The 17,547-nt window shown below is 40.3% G+C and overlaps 2 protein-coding genes across 2 annotated transcripts in view; one reads left to right on the forward strand and one right to left on the reverse strand.

Annotated features, from left to right (window-relative positions):
• kcnh3 (potassium voltage-gated channel, subfamily H (eag-related), member 3) overlaps positions 1-2,638 on the reverse strand; it is a 199,302-nt gene extending 196,664 nt beyond the window's left edge. Inside the window, exon 1 of the mRNA XM_032567261.1 lies at positions 1,798-2,638. Coding sequence (XP_032423152.1) covers positions 1,798-1,873 — 76 coding nt within the window. The 5' untranslated portion in view covers positions 1,874-2,638. The remainder of the gene's footprint in view (positions 1-1,797) is intronic.
• A 1,476-nt stretch (positions 2,639-4,114) lies between these two features.
• Positions 4,115-16,640, forward strand: idh1 (isocitrate dehydrogenase (NADP(+)) 1). The gene is made up of 9 exons (XM_032568009.1): positions 4,115-4,260; positions 5,564-5,704; positions 10,020-10,311; positions 11,900-12,002; positions 12,475-12,652; positions 12,729-12,880; positions 12,969-13,109; positions 13,197-13,359; positions 15,805-16,640. The coding sequence occupies exons 2-9, from the start codon at positions 5,583-5,585 to the stop codon at positions 15,896-15,898; spliced, it is 1,245 nt and encodes a 414-aa protein (XP_032423900.1). The 5' UTR covers positions 4,115-4,260; positions 5,564-5,582; the 3' UTR covers positions 15,899-16,640.
• The last annotated feature ends 907 nt before the right edge of the window (positions 16,641-17,547 follow it).

The raw sequence follows: 17,547 nt of genomic DNA on the forward strand, positions 1-17,547 counted from the left end.
GGAAAGATCAGAGTGGGCCGCACGTTGTGAACTTTAAGCTGTCTGGTTTGACTGGCTGACACAGACAGACGAAAACAAACCTGCAGACCGAATACCGACAGAAGAAGAAAAGGTATAGCAGGACGTGAAAAGAGTAGGTGATTGTATATTTATATATATCAGGGAAAAAAAATGCAGCTTGAGCGTCCAGTTTGACCATAAAATAATGCAACTTCACATTTCAGGAATAAATTCACTTAAAGGAAACACAGCAAGTGCAGGAACTTAAGGACCATATCAAAATTGGTTTATCTTGTAAAACCCGAATCATTTTTTTGTCACACGACTCGCATGATCAACAACAGGATGTTACTACTGGTGCAAACCGCGAAGAAGAAGACAACAGGAAGTAGTTGCAGGATGATGGTGCTGCATGTTTAATGACTTAACACGTGAACAAACTTGTTCATGTGATTGTAATTGTGTTTCTTAATGGAAACACCTCAACTGTCTAATGGTGTTTTTTTTTTTAGCACTTGCGGATTATTGACAAAGTTTTGCGTACATTTGTAATCGAAATAATCTACTGATGCTCTGAGAGGGCCCGACATCGGGTTTTAGTGATTTTTTTTTTTCTTACAGCATCGCAATAGTTACTCAAAAAATAAAAATTAAGAGTAAGTATAATTTTATCTAGTTATGTTTCTTCTAAAAACAAAAAGAAATGCAACAACTATTGAAAAAAGTTGCAAAAATATTACGACTACATTGATAATAAAGTCAAAAATAAATGTATTCTCATTCGAGTTTTTAAGAATGGACTAAACCAAATATTTAGAGTGAGCACTCGCTAAATTTAGTTCATATTTTCAGGTCAAAGTTCACAGTTTTGAGAGTAATACACCGTTTTGCTTTTTCTATCTGCACAGACCCGCACTGGGACGATAACGAACTGATAACTAGCAGGTTTGTTTGCTGGTGTTCATTCAGTCAGCTATACAGCAGAGCACAGCAACAGGTGGGGGAGGAGCAGCACTGTATACTCCATAATGCCTGGCCTTAAGGGTGAGCGATACGGACTTCCAAGTTTTATGACGATATTTTGAAGTACTGTTGCGATGTCAATAAAAATGATGGTAAGAGCTATTTACATATTCACATTTTTAGGTAACTGTGTGTCAAAGTAGTTAAAGTCCCACAAACACAAATTCTGCACTTGACAAAACATTCCCATTTGTAATACGCTTCTTCAGGACAGCAGTCACGAAAAGTGTTTGTGTCACTTATCTGCACACGGTAAATGTATTTTCGAATATATTATTTATTGAGCAATGGAGAAAATACAATAAAATTATCAATCCTGACAACAAAGACAGATTTGAGGGTTTTTAAACATCAGCAACAACAATAAATTAATATCATGATAAGAAATTTAAAACGATAAGTGATCATTTATGCCATAAATGCGCACCGCTACGTTCCCTGACATCCCAGGGAACGTGCAGAACTTCAAGCCAAGAGCATTACGATGGAAAATACATATTTTCCATATTTGCCTTGACACTGATAACTGGCCCATGTAGTGACCTGCTGAATTCTGGGATGCACCTGGACCACCTGTGTGCATCCGAACCTCTGAGACATTGCAGAGAAAATCTGGCATGGAAACTTTCAAAGTTGAATCCTTAAAATAATTCCAATCGTGCATGCATCTACATTAGGAGAACAAAAGTGTGTTTTTTCCCCCAAATAAATCGATGTTTTCGGAGGATGAAAGAAGGGATCGCAAAAAAGAGAAGCCAGAGCTGCTTTACTCACGGGTGCCATCGAAGCGGGTGGCTATGGTGTCCAGGAAGGTGTTCTGCGGGGCCAGCAGCCCTCTCATCACCGGCATCCTGCTCCGGGTCGACTGGCTCCTCCTGCCTCTGCGCCCCGGGCCGCCGCTGGACTCCTCCTCAGACCCAAAACTCGGCAAGAAGCGGGAGGTGCCCGGTGCGCATCCCAGCCCCTGGAGAAGCGCACCGATCCGAGATACGCGCTGCGGCTCCACCTTGGCACCGCGGGGGCTGTGACCATAATCAAGTCAGCCGGGAGCGAGCGGTAACCCGGGGATGCACCTGTGCAACCCTCCAAAGCCGGGGGGAGGGGGAGGAGGGTAGGAGGAAGAGGAGGAGGAGGAGGAGGAGGAATCAAACAGAAGCAGCCAGGATGCGGTGTGTGCGCGCGCCAGAGATGAGGATGGATGGTGCGAACTGGAAGTTTTGGTGCTGATGGTGCGCGGAGTGCATCTTATAGCAGCAGGCTCCTCCTCAGCTCTCTCTCTCTCTCTCTCTCTCTCTCTCTCTCTCTCGTTGCGTGGTTATCTTGCCACAACTGAGAGTCACATGACGCCTTTCAGGTCTCGCCAAGCTCTGGTGCTCTTTCAAAGTGGAGGTGTGGGAGACAACAAAGGGATCCTCGCTTTGGGAAGCCGGCGCAGCCTTTCCTCCTGATCGGATCAACACCCGACTCTGGAAAATCTCGTTAGAATCCCAGAATCTTCCAGACTCCAGTGGAGACTCACACAAAGCCAAGGAGGACGAAACGTGTGTTTTCGCAAGAAATCCACCTGTGTGCTGTGTCTTGTTTCATTTCTTAAAGCGACACTCCGTGGAATAACTCGTTTAATTTAACACTGGCTGTGTAGGTTTAAGTTAAAAAAAAAGAAGTAAAATATGGATGGAGTCTGGAGATCCTTTGTTTCTCTCCTCAGCACCACATTATGAATTCTGGCGCTTGTTCAGGAAGAGAATCAATTATCATGGAACAGTCGCATTACGCCATCTTATGGTTGCTTTTATCTTAGACAGTTTTGCACCTTTTTTTTTTTTTCCATTATTACCAACACGACATTTTTTCACTTTAAAATCATTCATTCGAGTTTTTCTGTTTTCCAATGGGAAGACTTTTACAACACATACAACTGAACAGCTGAAGCGTTTTTCACATGAACTGACTGCATGTGAGATTCACTGAGTTAATTTGACTCAAAGTTGAAAGAGGTTCTAAGCACCACAGCAATCCGACCCCTCACCCCGGAGTCATTTTGTTATATTTGCCTATACTTCTTTTTTTTTCTTTACTGGACTAAAGTTTAATGTTGCGTTCACAAACAACCACAAAAAAAGCTTTCATTCCCTGATCTATTCACCAACAGTTAAATGGTGCTTCAAATCTTTACCCATCACATACCCAAGCAGCAAATAATAGTAATATTTAAAGGTACATATTCCGCCTAAACCTAATGGTTACTAGTTGTATTATTAACCCTAACATTAACCAAAGGCTAATTTACATCTAAACTTGACCTCTGACCCTGAACAAGGGTGTCCATTGTATTAGGACTGGGCTTTGATCCCCATGAGGATCATTGGTCTTTAGAAGGTTAGTAAAGATGCCTATATAGGACAGCTAAACAAATACACACACATGAACCCACACACTCACATTCATATGTCTGATTTTCATTGGTGCATTTTCAGTAAGTCTTTATTTATTACTTTTAGTAAGTTATTTCAGTGACCATTGTAGGTTTTTAATTCATTAACAGAATTATGTCCACGTGTGTAAGTGCAGCATTTAGGGCAAAAGTCACAGTTTCACTCCCAGCCGATAACTCCACCCTCAGGAAACTATCACACAGACACATTGCTCAATACCTTGCATACGATTTGTAAGCATGTGTTTTCTCCCTGGAGGCAGTGAATCTGGTTTTGTTTGGTGTGGTAATGGTATAAAGGATCTTCCCAAAACAATTATGTGAATTTTTGTTTTGTTTTTTGTAGCTTACTTTAGCACTGGTGCTCATTTTGAGAATCAGAATGCTGAGTTTCCACAGACGGGCACACTTTAGTTTAAATGTCTTCAGAAATTTTCTAATTTATTATTATTATTATTATTATTATTATTATTATTATTATTATTATTATTATTTACAGTTGTAGTTCCACACAGTAGAGTGATTGTCACTGGGCGTGGACGTAGATAAGCACAAATTTGTGAATTATCGCAAGGTCGAATCAGAGAGTTGAGTTGCCCCTCCTTTTGTGTGGGCTTATCTGATTGGCGCGATAGTCGTAAGCTCTTCACTGATTGGCTCTCTGTCAACGAGAGGCGGAACGTTGCAAGTCGCCGGCTCTGCTTGAGCAGCCTGATCTGCTGTCACCTCGGTCCAAACATCCCAGTGTCCGGTTCCCCCTGTCGTCTCTGACTCTGTTTTGGATTTTTATTCTGAAACCGAAGGTAAGCGCTTCATTTTAAACACTGGCTACTGCAAAGTTAGATAATGTCGAACTACGGGGAAGCAAGATGCTCTCGTTTTGTGCTTTTATCTCGGTGCATCTTCCTGTTCTGTCGCTAAAGCTTAACGTTTAGTTTTCTTGCCCCCAAGACGAAATATGACGTTACACCGTCGTGCTTTAGAAGGCTTGTGTTGGAGAAAGCAGAAAACGACACGGTGTTTCTGTGGCGCCCCTTGTTCTTGGTCGGGTGGAGCTAGCATAAAGAGTCCATTCAGGCCCTGAGCTGCGTTAGAAAACTCCTTCCTGGTTTTATGTTTCACGGAGTTACTTATCAGAGTCGCTTTTGCTCAACTGGTTCTGTTAGCGGTTCCTTCTTTCCAGGTTTGGACCAACTGCTTCTTGGCCGTCTGAGCTGTCTGTCTGGTCCTGTGTTATAATGAAGCAATCCCGGAAGCTTTGGGAATACTGTGTAATTATACCAAACAGAGGCAGATGTCAACAAGCGCAACTTCTTCTAAAATCTAAACTTTGTCGGTTTACTGCAAATGTTACATTTTTACGTATACAGAAATAATTATTGTTTTATTAATTTCTTTTTTTTTTGTTTTTGTTTTTTGTTTGTTTTAACCCTCCATACTGTTCAGTCAGTGCATGTGTAAAGCATATGTTTATGTGGCTTGTTCAAAAGACCACGCAAGAGGATTATTATGGAGGAAATCTGGCGGTGCAGATTGAATGCTCAGTAATTATTCGGGCTGCTCCTATTTAATAACGCGAAGAGATTATTTCACAGAGAGCGAACATCTGTTTTAATTCAGACGATTAAAGCACGAGCGAAACACCGATCTGCTTTAACGATCACCGATTTTTGTAAACATCTGACCTGCAAATTTCGATATTGGCCACTGCCACACCAAGAACACTGATCTTCTCCAGCAGTAAAATTAGAAATCCAAAATTATTTCTCAAAATCTAATCTTGAGAGGAAATATGTACAAAAGCTTCTTCTTTTTTCTTTGCACAGCCAATATATAACATGTGTAATATTACAAAATAATTACTGTTTTCAGCAAAGTAATGTAATCTGCAACCATTCATTCATGTTTTATAACCACAAGGAAAACTTTTAGAAGAATCTTTGAATTTCTTAAAAGAATTCTGACATTTTCCTTGACCGACAGAATTCAACTCTAAAAATCTGTAACAGAGCAGCTGTGTGTTCTGTTCCTATAATCTATTGATGACTAGCCCCCTTTCTTTGGGTTGCCACTACATACAATCTGTTGCTCTTGTTTTCTTCACAGCGTGTGTGTTTGTGTTGAGATGTCTCAGAAGATCAAGGCCGGCTCAGTGGTGGAGATGCAAGGCGATGAGATGACTCGGGTCATCTGGGAGCTGATTAAGGACAAGCTGATTTTCCCTTACCTGGAGCTGGACCTGCACAGGTGAGAGGAGGTCGTTGATTGTTTTACCCTCAAATGTGATGGAGGATTTCAAAATCAAAACGTGACACCAAAAAATAGTAGGTATGCTGTCATTTTTTTATGATGGTACATGAGGGTAATTTTAGATAGGAAGAGAAAGGAGGAGTAAATTTCCACCAAATGACTCAGACATTTTGAGATTTATATCAAAGGTTTCGTAGAAAAAACGTGGAAATCTCAGAGTTTGAAAAGTTGAAAATTTGCTAGAAATTGTTGATATTAATCTCAGAAATTTTCTAGAAAAAAAGGGAATTTCTGAGCTCCAAAAGTGGAAATTTTACAGGAGAAAAAATCAAAAGTTTTGAGCGTAATCTCAGAAGTTTTCTATAAAAAAAACCCCTCAAAAATGTTAGATTTTTTAAAATTATTATTATTTCTAATTTTGAAACTTTGAAAATGTTCAAATGTCAAACATTTTCAACTACTGGAGCTCAGAAATGTTCCTGCTTATTCTGGAATGTTTCTGAGATTAACCTGAAAATTTCTGAGTTTGATGTCAGAAATGTACTGCTTTTTTTTTTCTTCTTCTATTTGCGATGGCTCTACTGTGCCATTATACTTTGCTCCCCTCTTGATTAGCATTCAAAATGTTAAAAAAACTTCACAATAGTTTCTGTTTGGTGCTCCTGTAGCTGCCGATATGAAGTGACCATTCCTGCAGATCTTGCATGTCTTGTATAGCTTGTTTTCATTAAACTCGTCTTGTGAAATTTGTTTTGAACAAGACAGCTTGGGGATGTCTTTGGATGTTTCACAATATAAATCCCAGTGCAACACTATGGCTGCATTGATAACTTAACTTGGATAGAGCTAACTCTTACAGAAGTTTCCTCTAAAGGTGGGTTTGTCTTGGGGAGGAAGTGGAAAATATGGCTGCAGTTGCTCAACGTTGGCATATTAATCATTCCAGAAAAAAGAACAAATCACAGCATGGGAAGTAAAAAATGAAAGACATGAAAGGAAATGTTCAAAGCTGTTAAATAAAGCGGAAACAATTTTTAAACCTTAAAAGTCTTTTAATTTAACTCCTCGTGTTTTGAGGAGGAGCCTTTTTGTCATGTTTAAAGGATATAAAGTTCATAATACACATTTTTTTCACTTTGAATGTTTGCCTTTTTTTTTGGCATACATTTTAAAAATATTTCATCACTCTTTTTCGTATGAGATCATATAAAAGTTAATGATCTGTTGTGATCAAGTTCTGAAAGTCCAGTTATGATAAGTATTGCGTAATACTGACCTTGTTACACTAATAGAGTCTTAGAAGGTGGAACTGTCAGAGATTGAGCAACTCAAAAAGTAAACTTAAAGTTCCGCCAGTTCTTATATTCACAAAGGGATGATTTTGTAGAGTTTATCTCAGCAGTCAATATTTTACCCACACCAAGAGTCCTCAGAGCCTTAAGTCACTATCATTGATGTTTAGGTGTTGACAGAATTTCTTGCACATTGTTATAACCTACATTCTGTTCCATCCATCAGTGTTTTATTCAAACTACTTTCCAATCCCAAAATTTCTAAAACGTCCATGCAGACACTAGCTTAAAATGATTAAACCCCAGTGAAAGGTGAAACAGGAAGTGTGTAGAGTAAGTGTGTGGTATTAAAATGACACAGTGTAATAACTGCAGATGCACTGATTAGACTTTTCCTGGCTGATTCTCATGTTTGCTTTGCTTTGATTTTGATTTATCCCCCCCCCAGTAACTTTAACACATAACTGATGATTGAATTTAACTTTGTCTCAATTTATCAAATAATTGCAACAAGCACTTACCATAAAAGATAACCAAAGCGGTGCAGGTTTTAAATCCAACTGAAAGCAAAGCAGTGATTACATCATTCCCATTCATGAATGCAAATAGGTGTATGACTTTCTCCTGGTTTCTTATTCAATTCAAATCAACATGCATAAAATATATGCAGCTTCATGTGTTTTAAACTCCAAAAAAGGGAATCTTCGTGCATTTAAATGAAATTATTTTGCAAATTGTTGATGGATTTGTAAATTATTGGACAGAAGAGTTAAAGGGAAAATCTGCCTATTTTATCTGCTGGAATGGAGTGGTGCATTCCTACTGCAAATCAGCCACTTGTAGATATTTGGGAAATTGACAAATTATAGATTTGTTGATTCAGTAAAACTAACAAGTAGCTATTCGAATTCAAGCTTAAGAAAAAGTGAGAAAATCAGTTAAATGAATAGTTTATTCTGGTTACTCCATCTTCTGCTCTGTATTCATCAGTTTTTGTGTCCTGGTTTAAACTTTCTGCAGGACGGGGAGGGGAAACTAGGGAAAAGGTCACCTCTTCAAACAAAGGCAGCGGGTGCACACAGATGCTCTCAGGTTTCGACAATAAGCCAGTGTTTCTCAACCCCGGTCCTCGACACACACTGCTCTGCATGTTTCAATGTTTCACTGCTTTAACACACCTGATTCAGATTATCGCAGTTCAGTGAAAGCCTATTAATCAGCCATCAGTTGCAATGAGGTGTATGTTGAAGAGAGAAATTAAAAAAAGAGGATTAATCCACATCAACATATAATCAAGTACCGAAAATATGCCAAGCATAACAAAAGTTTTGAAAAATGTAATGTTCCAGTTGTCGATTTTTTTGTGTGTTTTTATGATGTAAAGCACTTTGAACTGCCTTATTTGCTGAAATGTGCTATACAAATTTAATTAATTGATTTGATTGAAGTAGACAAAAGGAAGAAATTTCACCAAGTCAACCAGAAAAATTAGAAGAAAGAAGAAAGAAATTATATCAACCTTCCAGACCTCTCAGGTCTTCTGGTTCTGGTTCTGCTCTGCATCCCCAGAACCAGAACCAAATGTGGAGATGCAGCATTCAGCTTCTATGCACCACAAATCTGGAAAAAAAACAAACTTCCAGAAAACTGCAAAATTGCCAAAACCCCGAGTTCCGTTAAACCAAAGGCTAAAAACCCCACCTGTTTAGAGTTTACTCTGATTCCTAATAACTGGAGCATTGATCAAGATATTGGTACAATGCACATTGAGCTGCCTTGTTGATGAAATGTGCTATACAAATAAACTGGACTGGAAGCAGGAAAATGCCAAAGATATACACAGCAGTGTGCCTTGAAGAGCAGCATGGGAAAACACTGATATCAGGAAATGAACAGCATTCTGATCTGGTTGTGTTTGTTCCACTGGTTTGTTGGAGGTCATGCGTAACCAGTCAGTCATTGCACACAGAACTGCTTGTGTCTCGGTGTTTCAAAAAGTTCCTCATTAAAGACACTAATAGCGGAGTCTAAGAGAGGAACAGGGTGTTAATGGACCCTGATGTGAACTCTGTGACGGGTCTTTGAAGAGTTGTAATTAGCTGCAGTGTGGAACTGGCAGAACCCCGGCAGCTGTTTGAATTATTCTGTAGTTGAAAGCAAGCTCACATTCCGTTTCACCTCACATTAAGGTTGCTTCCGTCTTCTGACAGTAAGTTCATTTCTAAATCCATTCATAGTAGTTTAATGTTCAGTATTTTAGCTAAGTAAAGCAGTGGCTTCAGCTCCCATCAGTGCCTGGCTAGTTGGCGCTCCAGGCATGCTTCTAAATTGTGTCTAATGAAGCATGAATAATAATGGCAACAGAGCGTCCTCTTTATTGGTGACCCATCTATGCCTGGGGTACAGAGATTATAAATATCTTTAGTGTCTTCCAGGTTTAAATCATTTGATTTGGCCACATTTAGCTAGAAGATGTGCAGATCACAGATTTTTCAATAAAAACAGAAATCTGTTGTTCTTTTTCTCACAGAGTCAAGACTGGATGTAGGTTACAAAGTGAAACTTAATGCCTCTCCTGTAACCAAGTAGGTCGCATGATTCCATATGGCCCATAACTTGAGTAAAGAACAGACATTTGTTGGAAAATAACGATCAACTTGCTCAAGAGATGAGACGACGCGTCTGTGTTTTTTGTAGAATGATCTAGATCAGGACTGGTCAAACTCGACTATCTTCGTCCAAGGATGCCATTATCTTGCCTCTCAAATCACATGGGTAGCTTTATATTGTCTGTTTCACTGTTGCTGCTAAAATAGCTGAGACCCATGAAATCATCGACCCTAAGAGACGTCTGAAAACTCAGTGAGCTCTCTTAAAATCTTTTTCTGTCCTTTACATTAATGCTTCTGCCACAGAAGTGCACACGTGTTTTACCTCCTACAATTTTTATGTCCACTTTCTGCATGTCGTTAGCTATAATTCAGCCTTGTCTCCGGTCTCCTTGTTGTCGTCCTGCTCAGCTTTGACCTCGGCATGGAAAACCGAGACGCGACCGACGACCAGGTGACGGTCGAGGCAGCGGAGGCGGTCCGGCGCTACAACGTGGGCATCAAGTGTGCCACCATCACGCCGGACGAGAAGCGCGTGGAGGAGTTCAAGCTGAAGAAGATGTGGCGCTCGCCCAACGGGACCATCCGGAACATCCTGGGAGGCACCGTGTTCAGGGAGGCCATCATTTGCAAAAACATCCCCCGCCTGGTGTCCGGCTGGGTGAAGCCCATCATCATCGGCAGGCATGCACACGGAGACCAGGTGAGCTGGTCCTCAGCACTGCTAATGGAGACTCCTCCAAGCTTCCAGAAAACAGCCAAAACATATTGCGATATAAGGGTTTAACACCAGTCAATATAGATAATTGTTGATTAGTTTTTTGTTGTAAATACTTCGAAACTAGTGATATGACATTCCCATTGTGTCTACAGTTTCCTCTCCAGCTGTTGTACTCATTTCTCCCTTCACTCCACTCCATTGTTTTTTATTTGTCAGCAGCTATGAGGCACAGTGGCCAGACCTGAAACTGCTGCTGCGCATGTTACTCGAAAAGTTGTCGCTAGTGTTGGGTCTATTTTAGTTCCCAACCTGCAAGGAATCAACCAGAGACACAAGTTACTCTTCTGCAGAAGAGGGGAGAGAAGCCAGACACGGAGAACCGCAAGCAAACAACTGTCTGGCATCAACTCCACCGGCTCTCACCTCTTAGCTGCTTTTTATTGTCACGTCAAGGAAAAGAGGGTTGGGTTTCTTCACATAGTCACCCAGAAAGTTTCGTCAGAGAACTCTGCCACAGGATGTTCTAAGGTGCTCTTACAAGGCACAAAGCTGACTCGTCTATGACAGACAGTTTGATAACACCAGAAGAGTGAGTGAGCATTTCTAATCTCCAAACAAACATTGATAAAACAAGAAGAGTGTGTAGTGTTTCTAATCTTCAAGCAAACATCCAAAGAGCAGTAAATAATGTGTCATAAAAGAAAAGGGGCCAAAGAAGAGACATGAAAGAATAATAATATGAAAACATATAAACTCATAATTTAAATAACCTTAGATAATGATTTTTTCCAACAGCTAAGTTACCAATGACTTGGAGTGAACAGAAGTCACATGTTAGGTACCCCAAGGTTCAGTCCTGGGACCCCTCATGTTTAATGTCTACATGCTCCCTCTAGCTCTGGTTATTGCAGGTAATATTATCGAGTGAACCATGAGAGGTTGAGTGGCTAAAGCCTTTCCTCTGCCTACATCCCCCACAATGCTGTGTGGTTCTGGATCGGAGTTCAGTGAATCTATTGAAAATTCTATCGGACGTATTATCTATTGATATTGATCACGTGTATTGTGACATATATTGTTATTGCTTTATTGCCCTGCAGGAATCATATTACCAGGTTTTACCAGCTGGTTTATTATCTAACAAAGCTGCTCCTGAAGCACACTAGAACAGGCCTCAGCACTTTGTGTACTAATGAGTGATCTCAGATCCACTGTTGGATGAGACACTGTGGGGTTGCCAGGAGACTCCGGATCAATAATTAAATTTCATCCCCTGCTCTTTGGACCTGCCTCTGTTGCCTTGACGAGTTAGGATCACACATCTGGGTAGCAGGTTGCTTTATGGCTCTGTGACAAAGTCAACAGTTGTGTGTTCAGGGGAAAAGTGTAGGTGAAAGGTAAGAAAATCTGCTGGTTACATAATGAATGTGCCTTAGATACTCCGACTGACTCTTTCTGCTGACGTCCTTACAACTGTTTCATGAACTTTGCACGACGCTTATCATTTTTGTACTTTTTGGTGGGTTCTAATACACTGCTAACTCTCTCTTCCTCTCTATGCGCTCCACAGTACAAAGCCACTGACTTTGTAGTGCCAGGGCCTGGGAAAGTAGAGATGATCTACACACCTACGAAAGGAGAGCCGGTCAAATATGTCGTCCATCAATTTGAAGGTAAAGAGGAAGTCAACTCGCAGTGCAGTCAAACTCACAACACAACACGGCATACGAAAGAGCTGATCATTTCACAGAAACATCTCAGATTTAGCACCGTTGTCTTTCACCATCGAGTTGCTCATGCAGAGTAGAGATTCTTCACTCAAATCAAATGTGCTTCAACATTCCTGAAATTTTGCACAAGTTCCCTGCTTTCCATTTAGCCATTGTTCATTTTCCAGGACCTGCAAACAGGATCTAGATTTGTCAGTAACACTTTATTTGAAGGGGTGTGCATAAGACTGACATGACACTGTCATAAACATGACATAACACCTGTCATGAACAAGAAGGAGTCCTCATGAATGTTTTTGACTGTTGTCATGAAGTGTCATTCAGTAAACAATGACACTTTTAATCCAGTTTGTATTCTTTGTATTCTTCATGAGGACTTCCAGTGTGATCGGTTCATGTTGTTGTGTCTGTCCAGGTACCGGTGGTGTGGCTTTGGGGATGTACAACACCGATTCGTCCATCCGAGACTTCGCCCACAGCTCCTTCCAGATGGCTCTGTCCAAGGCCTGGCCGCTGTACCTCAGCACCAAGAACACCATTCTGAAGAAGTACGACGGTCGCTTCAAGGATATCTTCCAGGAGATCTATGAGAAGTGAGACCTTCACTAAACTGCTAGAATAACAAGCAAACCGACGCAGAACTGAAAGAGGATTGCTTGTGTCTTTCAGAGAATATCGAGCTCAGTTTGAGGCTAAAGGAATCTGGTACGAGCACCGACTCATCGACGACATGGTGGCCCAGGCCTTAAAATCAGAGGGAGGTTTCATTTGGGCCTGCAAGAACTACGACGGCGACGTGCAGTCGGATTCTGTAGCACAAGGTTGGTGAAACTATCCATTTGGTGAACATTGAAGGAACCTCTGCTCCTGATTACGCAACCAAAGTTCATGATTGATGGTTGTTTTTAGGGTACGGTTCTCTGGGCATGATGACCAGTGTTCTGATCTGTCCTGACGGACGCACCGTGGAGGCTGAGGCCGCGCACGGTACGGTGACGCGCCACTACCGGCAGCATCAGCAGGGCAAAGAAACCTCCACCAACCCCATAGGTCAGAGGAATATTCTTACTACACAAATATGCACCCTGGTGTTTTTGACCGAAGCCTGTCCTCACGCTGTGAATGTGTTTGTTTCAGCCTCCATCTTCGCCTGGACTCGAGGTCTACTCCACCGGGCGAAGCTGGACAACAACACAGAGCTCCGGGTGTTTGCTGAGGCTCTGGAGGCCGTCTGCATCGAAACCATCGAGGCTGGATTCATGACCAAGGACTTGGCCATCTGCATCAAAGGAATGCCAAAGTAAGTCACGTCCATCGTACGTTATCAGCACATTTATTAGAGACACAAACTCATAGCTCTATGGGTAAATCCCTTTCTGGTATTATGGTGCAGGTAGGCCTGCCACAATAACAAATGTTGCTGGACGATAAATTATCCCAGAAGTTATTGCAATAAATGATAATATTGTTGTTTTGAGACAATTGTCAATATAATGGTATAATGGTAATGGCATAATAATGCATAAAGATCAATAAACTTCAATTTCTAACAAATTTAACATTGGAACATGAAGACAATTTAAATATCCCAAATAGAGAAACAAAACAACCCAGACAACAAGCAAAATGGACACTGAAGTTCCTGTAAGCAAAATTGTCCTTCAAACAGCTGAGACCAAAACCACCAGAATGAAGACTTTCATCATCCAGTTTTTGGTAGAAAGAGAGAAAATAGAAAAACAATAAATCATCCACATGGAAATGATCAAGCTTGCTTGCATTTATCATTTGGTTAATTGATTTATTGTTTATTGCAACAGCTGGCCGGTTTATTGCTTTACTTGGACATAGGTCCAGGTCAAATGTCGCAGAGTGCCATTAGGGGTTTTCCCCAGAAAACATGCTAAGCCCAGTGTGCTACGGCAGGCATTCAATCAGCGGCCCGCCATGTTTTTGAGTTTAAAAATGTATAAAGTTGATAGGAAATTTGAAAATATCACTTGATAATTATGTGTTATTGGAAGAGAAATTCTTGAATACCGACTATAAAGTCTTAAAAGATGCAACTATTTTAAAAAAAAAAACTAAAATAAATAAGCAATGCTTAGCCTGGTGGGTGCCCAAGTATCTCATAATGCACAGGGGAAAACCCTGCCATTGTTCTTGTGCCTGTTCTCTAGAGGCCCAGCAATACTAACAGCAGACCAATGAATTATAGCCACAGTGTAATGCTTTTACTAAAACACAAGATATTCCATGCTTTATCCATAGACAGGAAACAAACATTGTTTTTCCGATGTTCGTACTGGGAGTCATGTGATTGAACAAGATTATTGTGAGCAATCAACCATGTTCCTTTTTAACTGTTGAAATTTCTGACCTTGACCGGGAAAACACATTTTCTCTTGATTGTCAATGTTTTACAGTGTGCCTGAACATTGTGGCCCACAGGATGAAGTCCACTGAGATTTTATACTGAATTACAACAGTTGTAGTTTCACCACAATGGACCAAGAACAGCTCAGTTGTCTTCTCCTTTGTCAGGATATTTTAATTAAAAGATTAAATGTTTATTGTCAGATTAAATATTGGTCTCTCCAACAGTGGGGACTTCATGCTTCCTGCAAAAAAGTCAGCAAATCCAGAGGCATTATGGGATAGATTACAGGTCACTAAGTTCATTTTGGACTTCTGAAAATGTAATGTACGTCATTTCACAAGACATGATATTTTTACCAGAAGATCTTTAAAATAAATAATTCACATCTGTCAAAGGTTATCGCTATTATGTATTTGGTTGTTAAATTATTTATTTGTTTAGCTATAATCTTATGAGGATTTTGTATGATGATCAGTCATTATTAAGTTATATTAGGGTCAGAGGTGATGTCACTGTCTGAGAGAGCAGTGGGTGTTACACCGCTCTGCAGTTAAATAGGTCCAAGGTCAAATTTGAGAAGAAAGACAGAATTACAGAGTTTATATTTTAGACTATCTTTACCTTTCATGTGTAGAAAATTAAGTCTTCTTTCTTGAAGCTTCAAACAACTTTTTGCTCTTGTTGAATTTATTTTTAAAAACATCTCAACGGCTACCTTTCCACTACAAATGTGCGCAAAACTTTGTTGAAATTCAGCTAATGTCGAGAAACATAATTTCACAATTGTGGTGTTTGCGTTAAATAAGAAACGCAATTAAAATCACACATAAATAAGTTTTTCACATAATAAGTCAACACTCATAAAAAAAACATGGTACGTCATCACCATCCTCCCACTTCCTGTTGTCTTCTTTGTCTTTTCTGCCAGTAGTAACACAGTTGTTGATCTTGTGACTGATTTATATGACGTGAAAAAAGTGTTCAGTTGTGGAAAATACACAAATTTTGATATGGCTGAAAAACCAACTCATCCTAGCGGCAAAACTTTTGATCAAAAATGTGTTTTTTCAAAATTGGCATGTTTCCCTAAAGCAAATATATTTTTGTAATTCCAACTTGCACTATTTTATGGTCACAGGAAACACAGTCACTGATACTGACACTGGCTCGGTTCAGCTAGACAACCCAGAAAAGAGCTGTTGTGGTAGTTGGGTATATTGCGTTCACTTATTTGTGAAAGGTAGAATTTTTCAATTCCAACCAGCTAATCCACCAGTCAGGGTTGGTGAAGACTAAAACTCATTCAGTTCCCCTGTCCTTCTCTCCTGTATTTATTTATTTTTTGGTTTGTTTTTTATTTTGCAGTGTGACACGCAGCGATTACCTGAACACCTTTGAGTTCCTGGACAAGCTGGCAGAGAACCTGAAGATAAAGCTGGCCACTCAACCCAAACTGTGATCCCACTGCCCCGGCTGCAGCACTTACACACAGACACACACCGCTGGCCCACGCACACAGGGGACGACCTTCCGGAAAGCGGAGTGTTGGCCAAACAGGCAGGAACTCCACAAGGTCTTAGCCGTAGCAAAGGGTTGATCAAGGAGGGTGCGCCGTCACTCATGCTGCATCAGAACTGCATTACCCAGACATTAACAGTCTCCAGGAACTAATATGACCTCTGACCTTAAGGCGTAGTGTCTTGTTTTTTTTTTTTTTTTTTACTGTGGTTGCAGTGGCTCCCTGATCCGCTTGGGGAAGCTAGTTGCTAGGGACCGTCATTGCCTTATTTGCTATTTTGATCTACTGTAAATCATGTGTGGATTCTGGTCATCTCCGTTGCCTCGTCGTGTTTTAGGAAGACCTCAGACGCCGTTGTGAAACTGGAGAAGCAGAGCACAATCACCGGTGTTGTCAGTAATGAGACTTGTCAGCTTTCAGCTGAGCGACTAAACATTCCATGACATTATTCATCTCGAAACTCTGAAAACATAACAAACTGTAAAGATTTCAAGAAGTCTGACTCCTTAATACGGTTTGCAAGCACACTACTCATAACCAATAGAAACTCTTACATTTCCAACATTGACTTAACAAAGAGATGTATTTATTTTCCATTTCCTTGATGTTGTGTGTGTGTGTGTGTCTTTGTGTGTGCATCAGCAATAACATTCATGTAATAAATGTGTCTGCCAAAAACAAAGTTGTAAAACTGTTCATTTTATAACAATACACACACATTAGGGCTCAGAGTACAGTAGCCAGAGTTTACACAGAACTAACATAAGTGTCCATGATTATTTTGGAATATACTGAAAAAAGCAGCAGTTTATCATTTATTTGATAAAAAATTAAACCTATAACTACAGAGCATTAAGAACATTATTTTAGCTCTCAAAGATTTCTTTTTGCTTTTTGTCACATTTATCTGTTTCAGATCATCAAACCGATTTTAATATCAGACACAGGTAACCTAATTAATTGAAATGGTTTTAAAGAATTACATTTTTGATGGAAGATGTCATGAATTGCGGTGTAGAGGTGGTGAGGCAGACGCTGTAGACCCAGGTAAAGTGAGAAATGATGGTTTTTAATGATGAATATCCAGAATTTGCACAGTCCAATAATGTCCAGAATACCGGGCAGCACGGCCGAGCAGAAGCCAGGGCTCGACGCCGGTAGCAACCGGTTACACAAACGGACACGACGACGAACTGGATACACAGACGACAGACTAACAGCCAAATGAGACGAGGACCCGACAGAGACGCAGAGACACAGGTGACACTAAATACACACGGGGTAATTAAGGAACGAGAAACACCTGGGAGTAATAGAGGGGAGAACAGGACAACAAGGAGACACAGAGACACCGAAAACTCGAAATTAACACACAGAACATGACAGAAGAAAGCTATGGAACATAATCCAGCTTTTACTGGCAGTTTATTTTAATCCCCACATCCATAAAATTAACTTCTTAAAGCTAAATTTGTTTTAGCCACATGGTCAAAGCCATTTGTCAGATAAGAAACAAATAGCAGGTTGAAAAACAACAAATGGACACAATTAAGATTACAATGTCCTATGTTTTATTATTATTATTAATT

The sequence above is a fragment of the Xiphophorus hellerii genome, chromosome 7, assembly GCF_003331165.1.
Source record: "Xiphophorus hellerii strain 12219 chromosome 7, Xiphophorus_hellerii-4.1, whole genome shotgun sequence".
In the NCBI taxonomy this organism is placed as follows: Eukaryota; Metazoa; Chordata; class Actinopteri; order Cyprinodontiformes; family Poeciliidae; genus Xiphophorus; species Xiphophorus hellerii.